General features: G+C 39.1%; 1 protein-coding gene across 1 annotated transcript in view; it reads right to left on the bottom strand.

Moving 5' to 3' along the window:
• The window catches only part of LOC119312572, a 20,307-nt gene extending 13,743 nt beyond the window's left edge, over window positions 1-6,564 (bottom strand). Inside the window, exons 1-12 of the mRNA XM_037588301.1 lie at window positions 6,496-6,564; window positions 6,251-6,392; window positions 6,085-6,156; window positions 5,597-5,698; window positions 5,342-5,510; window positions 5,113-5,211; window positions 4,509-4,658; window positions 3,144-3,183; window positions 2,025-2,082; window positions 1,091-1,179; window positions 213-311; window positions 21-136 (exon numbers count right to left, since the gene is read on the bottom strand). Coding sequence (XP_037444198.1) covers window positions 21-136; window positions 213-311; window positions 1,091-1,179; window positions 2,025-2,082; window positions 3,144-3,183; window positions 4,509-4,658; window positions 5,113-5,211; window positions 5,342-5,510; window positions 5,597-5,698; window positions 6,085-6,156; window positions 6,251-6,392; window positions 6,496-6,564 — 1,205 coding nt within the window. The remainder of the gene's footprint in view (window positions 1-20; window positions 137-212; window positions 312-1,090; window positions 1,180-2,024; window positions 2,083-3,143; window positions 3,184-4,508; window positions 4,659-5,112; window positions 5,212-5,341; window positions 5,511-5,596; window positions 5,699-6,084; window positions 6,157-6,250; window positions 6,393-6,495) is intronic.
• Window positions 6,565-8,326: the final 1,762 nt, after the last annotated feature.

Below are 8,326 nucleotides of genomic sequence, written 5' to 3'. Positions count from 1 at the left end.
AAAACAAAATCATAGCAGACCTGTTTCTGCCGACCCATATATCTGTAAGGCATTCAGCATGCAAACCCTTCAAATCACTGGACATGAGTGCGCTCTCTAGAACATCATGCAGCTCATCTTTTGCACCATGTAATATCTAACAAGAACACATGACGTTACTTATATATACATGACAAGATATTTAGTTTTGTGCACTGATATAAGTGTGGCACCTGAACAGCTTTGTCATAAATAATGTCCTCTTTACTTTTTCCTGCCTTCAACAGTTCAAAACCACTTAAGGCTTCCTTGCACTGTTTTGACCAATCACCCTGTACAAGACGTGAAAAGGGCATTTTATTGAGTTACACGTAATATTGTCACGATTGGTTTTCATGTAACCTTGGGTTACACACAATAATAATCCACAAATCATACAGTACATCTTGGCAACAAAACAAGTATGCTGAAATTAAACAAGGTACTTGAAAAGCACATAAGGTATGATCCAAACTAGCAGTGCAAAATAGTTGTGCTGATTCCTACTGGCTTCCTAGTTTTTGCTTTCATAAGACTAACAACTGAATATCTAAACTCAAAAGTTCAAGTGCCTCAATACACAGGGCAGGTAATATAAACTGACTATGACAAAAACTAACAATCACATATAGATCAGTAGGTCCAAAGCTTAAGCACACTTGAGAACCAAACAGTGGTTGGATGCTTAGTGGGGTGGTTGTACCCCCGGAACACCACGGATAATAACCCAGTTTGGCACTTTGCTGTTTCATTAATGCGGATTATTCTTTCAGTGGGAGGTGACGTTCCAGTCGATAGCGAGGTGCATGTGGTGACTTTGCAAATCTTTAAGCTCCGTGACTCTGGTCTTCACTCTTCAGTAGCCTGTGCGTGTGCGTGTGCGTGTGTGTGTGTGTGTGTGTGTGTTTGTGGTGGCGTGTGTGTTTGTGATGGTGTGAGAGTGTGTGCATCTAGTTGTACTCGGTGTTTCTAAAGGAAAAGTTTGAGCACACTCACAACACCAGATTCGGGGTGGATGTACAAGATGAAAAATATAGCACAAATGGAAATGCTTGACTGAAACAAAACATACCATATCCACATTGTCAGTTGTGGTCCATGAAAATGATGACAGGGGATGATTTTCATACAAGGGCCTTTTGTTGACTCCCTTCTCTATATCTGCTTAATACAGACATGCTGCATGGTAAAGTAGCAGAAAAGCATACCGTATAATTTTAATAAAAAATACAAATGAGCTAATAGTGTTCTCTTCTGAGGAGTTTTACAGTGAAAATATCAACTTTGCCTTTACAAGGCATAATTATTGCACAAAGCAAAATATTTGAATAAAAGAAAAACCATGTTTCTCAGTTGGGATGGGTTGGGAGGACTGGATGCATAAAATCCACATGGCCTTGGCCATATCTCAGTGCCAGTGCCCATCAACTAACCTGCCCCAGACCAAATTTTTCTAATACTGAATCACTGTGTGGTATACATAAAATGAATGCACAAAAAGCAGCTGACCCAGTTTCCCTTTTCAATAAAGATGTTCGAGCACACTCTGGTATGTTGATTGCAGATGTGATAAAAATAAAAATTATTAAAAAGTTAAAACTACACACAGGTAGAATAAGTATCTGACGAGATCAGAACAAAGTTCAACAGGGATATTACAGGGATGTCAGATAAAATTACATGACTGTTCGAGAAAATAATGAGCTAGGGAAGTTGTATAGAAATTATGGTAATCAACATCATAACCAACTCATGCAATCCAAAATTTTGGTCTACCATAGTAATGCCATATGCAGACAATCCTTATTCAGAAACCTATTTTTCAGCTTTGCATTTGCATAGACTAACTTCTGAGGAAACAATGTCAGCACCCAGTGCATATATCTGTTATTGATCCAAATATTAAAATATGGGTCAATGAAGAGTTATATGTGTTCTCACCTTTAATGTTACATGAACTCAGAAATCAGAAGTTAATAACATAAAACAGGAAAGACAATATTTACCAAGATAAAGTTTTGGGTCCCTTTTAGATTGGAGTATCCGAGCTTGCAGGGTCTTATTCTGAAAAAATAACCACTAACATGTCATGTTCCAAATAATTACAGCTTTCCTCACTAAAGAATAGAATTACATTCAAGATCAATAGGGAAATTCACACTAAATTAAACATAGGTTGTGCAATATCCATGTATAGAAGAAGAATCCCATGGAATAATAGGGCATACACATTAAAAATTATAAGCGTTTAATATGCAGAGCTCAGGGACATATGTAACTGTTAGAGTTACATATATAGTCAAGTATAGCCATTGTATTTTTCTCATTGTATAAGGCGCTTGCTGCATATTTCCCACACTTGCACATCTGTATATACTGGCCTTTCGACCGAACTCCTGCTGCCATGGGAACTGTTAGGTTTTATAGGCTTTGTGAAGCCTTCGCATCTCAACTTTTAACATAGCCAGAAAACCCTAGAAAAACATTATTTAAGGTTCAGCTTCTACTCATAACACTCGGAAATACTTGTCATTGAAATGGATGTATCTAGATGTATTTTAGTTCTAGATACATCCATTTTGATGACAAGTAATTCCGAACGGAGGGAGTACTTGGAAGTTAAGAAAACAAACAAATACAACAACATATGACTTTAAGACCAACTTATCAGTCGAATCGATTTGACTTCAGATCTTTTTTCTTTACTTTTCTCTACTGTTCATCATCATATCTTCTAAAAGGGGACAATTGGTGACACTTGTGCTAATCACAACCATGCATATATTATTCTACTTTTTTAGGGAAAAACACATTATTCTATTGCAATAGAGTTATGTGTTACGGGTTACTGGACCACATGGGCCAAACCAGTCCTTGACCATGTCTATGGGCCACATTCACTAAGCCGTCCTACATAAATGTATCACACTTTAAGAGAAAAAAGCCATGATGCCCTCTTGTTGCCAAGCCAACAGCTACCAATTGAAGATATTTTCATGTACAAAAAATGCCATAACAACAATATGCACACCAAAGAGATTCATGGAATCAACATTCAACAAGATAGAAGCACAATGATATTCCTCAATCCCTTGCAGGAAGTTTGCTAAAGCATGCAAGCATACCTCCCTCAGTAAGTTGATCTCAGACTCGGAGAAGCCCTTCCTGTGAAAACAGATAGCACAAAATACAAATAAATGAGTATGAAAAGAATTAGATGATGTGCTATTGGTTGCCAAAATGTACCGTTACTCTTGAATAATGAAACAGTATGAGAAGGAACGCACAAAACACTACCCAGAAAAACTAGAAATCGACAACGTGCAGAGTTTGTACTCTTTCCATCTTAGCAGCAGAATTAGGATACTTGAAATATATAAATTTCTAAAGGCAATACACTATCCAACTTACGACAATTGCTCTAAGTCCAGGCATTTCCAGAAATGAGACGGCTGTGTGCAATACATGGCAACATTGCACAATCAGATTCATATAGTAAAAATAGGTTTCTAGATAGGTCTGGGTATGTTAAGAGTTAACCAAACTATTTAGAACTAAGACGTGTGTCGTGCTACATAATTACTAAATAATATTGTTCAATATTTGAAGATTAATGAATTGAAAAGGCCATATGTGTTATATGTAGATTGCCCAACCTCCTTCATCAGTTCGAACATTTGGTTCTACTGGTTGGTGCATGAAACTTGAGATGGTATCATAACCAAGAGGTCTTGGCTTAAAGTCTTGAATTTCGCACTTTAAATAAAAAATTATTTGCCCCCTTTCTGTTCACGTTTAGGCCTTATCAAGCCACATATGAGAGGGGGTGTTTAAGTATATCTGGATTACCCAACCTTCTCTATCAATTCGGGCTTTTACTTCTCTACTGGTTTGTGCATGAAAGTTAATATGGTATCAGAGCCAAGAGGTCATGTGTTCAGCAGGTCTTGCCTTTCACAAGTCTTGGTGCATGAAACTTATTAATATGCACATTTTCGTGTTCAAATTCTCATTCGCATATATAAGGCTCGTGACTGAACAGAAAAGTGTCCAACTCGGCCATGTTTTGTAATGACCATCTTACATGATGGACAGGCATGGTCAACGCTGTAAGAGGATTAATACTGGAAATCTTCGCTACAACCCTTTGAGTAAATAATAATTAACATGGCCATTTAGACTTCGATTATTTAGCAAATAAGAATATTAGTCTTGCAGATTCTACCTGGCCATACATCATCTCGAACCAAGTCTTTAGAAACGCAAAACCATGTGTTCTGCCATTCAAGACAGGCCATGCAGATTGAAATGTCATTGCAGCAAATTAAATCCAAAAGGTTCATACCATGAAAAGTTACCAAAAAATGACACATCATGTTCTTGTTTTATCACAATCTTGTCACTAATTGTAAATGAGTGCATCTACTATCAGAATCACGTTGGTGTTAACTACACAAAATGTAATGTAACATAAATATCTGTAAACTCACCGATAACCATACTGAGTACTCTTTTCAATAGGCTTGGGGTTAAGAATGAAGATGTTGTATGCTTCTTGTATCTGAAGGTGATCGACAAGTGTTGAAAATACATGCTCCATTTGATCACTGTCCACTTGCCAAATCGACGCCCCATTTTCACTGTATAACGTAAAGAAAATAATATTTTTAAGCAACGATAAAATGATGGGAAATGCGAGGTGGCATCATTGAGGTGATTGCAAAGGCCACCAGAAAGGATTTCCAAGTAAGTGTATGGTAAGCAGGTTTTACCCTGTAACAAGTCTATAAGGTATATTATCAAAGAAAACTAGGAATAAACTACAAAACCAATAGCTACACACTCACACACTAAAGCGTATTTCGTTGGATAATAAACACACAGAAATCTTGGATGTGTTATTGTTTTGAAACAATACATTGCATTTCCAAGTAACAGAGTGAGACCATATTTTAAGGTTCTTCTGGATGCACAATCAAAATTGCGGTGTCAGTCTACGGTTGCATTTTCTGGTATATGCTTGCACAATATGACACACTTAACCAAATTGCAGAATGTCAAGAACTGCAACATTGTGTTTCAAGAACATCTGACCTGGGATCTGTGAGATCTTCTCTGCGTGATAGAACTTTTACAGCATGTTCAAAGACAGACATGATATCTTCTCCCATGTGTATTGCATGCACAGAAAAACTACACCAAAAAGAAACGGAGATGGAATAGTTGAATCAGTACTCATGGAAGCATACCATGGCCTAATTACAGAAGAGGGTAAAAACATTGCATGATAAATTGGAACAACTTAAGTGTAGAGGTTCATTACTTGTGATTCACGTGGCTTACTAAAGGAAGATCATATTTCTTTAGTCTCTTAACGGTAGTCTTATAGAATGGGGTAAGAACTTCTCCAACCGGAGGGATTCTCGTATGCTCAAATATGTGGTCGATTTTTGTAAACCAGCGCTCCAGTTCTTCAGGTCCCAACTTAAACTCTGACACAAATAGAGTGACTGTTAATGCTCGGTATGAACAAACAGCTAATGGGAATAGTATTATTGCATTGGTATATATAATTTACCATGGCCCCCTTTGCCATCAAATCCCATAAAGATGAAGTTCACAGGGATTGAAAAATATATCGAATCAACTTCCGCCAGGTTCATATAGTTTGCAACATTGCCTGAATACAACAGAAGAATAAGCAAGGGATAAGCACAGTTGTAAAGAGAAATATGTTTTCTGATAAGCAGGTCTTTGCCAGCAAGTTCTACAAGATACTGGCATTGTTGTTGCTGGTTAATGATTACAGTGGTATAAACTGTTATAGCACTCCTGCTGAAAGAATGGCGATAGGCCCATGGGCAGAAGTTTATCATAAGCTTTGAACCTACAGTTCCAATTCAGAATATAACACAGTGGCGATAACATCCAAACATTGATTTAAAAGAAGTATCACTGCAGGGGCTATGCTGAAGGTACTGAAAAAGAAGCTTCTGACAAAGCTTCGATGTGGTTTGACTGAGACATGGCATCGAAGAAAATTGATGAGCCAACAGCAGAACCCACCAGCTCTCGTGAAGTTCAGAAGCCCAATGTTGATGGAGTCCCTTGACTTCGAGCCCTCCAAGTCATCGAACTCTACAAAAATCAAGAAACGCATAAGCGCCACAAACAAGCAGGAACACCAGGTGCCAGGACAGAAACAAAATAATAATGAAGTGAGGAACCGGACCTGTCCGCATGACCGATTCGGTCCAGAACTTGCTCTGGGGCTTCATGTTGAAGAGCGAGAACACCGAGGAACCGGCGTCGCGGCCGAGTTTGCGCGTCCGGGTCCCCGGCGTGGTGGGCTCGGCCGCCTCCGGAGAAGGAACCTGCAGGCGAAGGGCGAAACAGTGGGCATCAGGAAGCCGAGCGGAAGGGGGGCGGAATGATCAGATCTGACCAGAAAACCAGGTTCGCAGAAGAGCAGATTACCAGAGCGAGCAGCAGAAGGACGAGCGCGGACACGAAGGGGGCGGCGCGTAGCCGGGAGGGGCTCTTCATCTCGCCGGCCGGGGCGCCGCGGCGCCGGACAGCGGCTGCGGCGGGGAGACCGGGAGGCGAGGTTTTGGGGATTCCGGATCAGGGGTTCGTCGCTCGCTACTGTCAGTTCATCGCGCTTGGTGATGGTGTGTTCTGTTTCTTCTGACCAGTGCTGGCATGGAGTCTTCCCTCTATCTGTCGCATCGCGCAAGTACTCGCGTCCTGGGCCGGCCCACTTCGAGCGCTCCTCCGATTTTCTTTCCTTTTTGTGTTCTCTTCTTTTTTATATTCGTTTTCCCAGGTGGTTTTTTCCAAAAGAAACCGGCTGCTGAATTTTTTACTGATTTCAAAAAACATGTAATTACAAGATTAACATTTTACAAAAAATTAAAACATGTCCATTAATTATGAAAATGTGCATGAAGTTTGAAAATGTTCATGAATTATAAATTTCTCACACATTAAACAATATTCATGTTTTCTGAAAAAAAAATGTTCTCATATTTAAAAATACATGAATTTTAAATTTTGTTAGTGTATTTTAAAAATTCTTGGATTTAAAATATATCCATGGATTTTTTTAAAAAAATCATGAATGAGAAAATAAAAAGTGGAGAAACACATAAATAAAAAAACAAAACCGAATAAACCAAGGAAAACCCAAGGAACTAGAAATAGAAGGACAAAGTGATAAAAAGATGGGGGGCAATGTGGGTCGACCCAGTGTGCTCTCCTTGCGTGTTTGCCCATCAAAATGTCACGCAGATAACAAATAGATTTACCCTTGACATTTTGCAAAGCTTTGAGTCTAGGCGGGCCGCCTAGGGTTGAGGATCCCATATGTACATCCCCTGCATTGCTCAAGCCAAGGAGGAAAAGTAAAAAAACGAAACTAGGCGGGGGGACCAACCGCCTAGGGTCGAGGGTCCCATATGTACAACCGAATAAACTAGAACTGATTGGCGTATACTCATGCTCGGCCACTATTAATAGTGACACAACATAATGAACTTTAACAATTTGTCTTGCTCTAGACGGCAACATTCGATGTGCCTTCTCACGGCATGTAGTAGGTCAGCGTTGTGGGCTAGTCTTTATAAAAAAAATTGCTCCAACTATGGGTGGGCCACGGCCCATTGAGCCTTCTTGAAGCTCCGCCAGTGGTTCTAGTTTCTAAAAATATAATTCCATGTATTTAGTCTCTTTCACAATTTAGGTCTTAGAAGGGCCTCAAAGAAGTATTTGCCGAGTGTTGAGAGAAGGGGAAGACATAAAACGAGAGGATCAACATATTGAATCACAAAAGATGCTCAAAATAATTTATGTTGGGCTTCAAGTACCATTGATGTCAATGAAGATATGTGATGTATCAAGAAGGATGTGTTGGACAACATTGATATTGATATTGTCCTTGATGAGTGATGACTTTGCATGAAGAAAATGCACGAAGAAGAAAAAACCAAAGCATTATTATCAACTGAGTCGTTGGAATAAAAATCTTGTTTGAAATAATCATGCTAGTTCCATTTTGCTATTTGTTATTCTTTTTACAATAATATGACATTGCTCCGCGATCATTTTTAGACATCTCGAACTAAGGATGTGTGGTTAATTAAAGGTTAAGTCTTAATACTTTGCAAGTGAAAGTACACACATATACCCATATGCACATACATATGTACAACTATAAGAATGAGAACAGAGGGAAAGAAGCCCCCTGTGTCTTATTCTTATAGGAGAATGAGGAGACTCGAACTCAGGCCGGCGACAACAACCTTTGTGT

This window comes from Triticum dicoccoides, chromosome 5B (genome assembly GCF_002162155.2).
Source record: "Triticum dicoccoides isolate Atlit2015 ecotype Zavitan chromosome 5B, WEW_v2.0, whole genome shotgun sequence".
In the NCBI taxonomy this organism is placed as follows: Eukaryota; Viridiplantae; Streptophyta; class Magnoliopsida; order Poales; family Poaceae; genus Triticum; species Triticum dicoccoides.
Note: the sequence above shows the minus strand (reverse complement) of the source record. Positions and strands in the feature narration are given on the sequence as shown.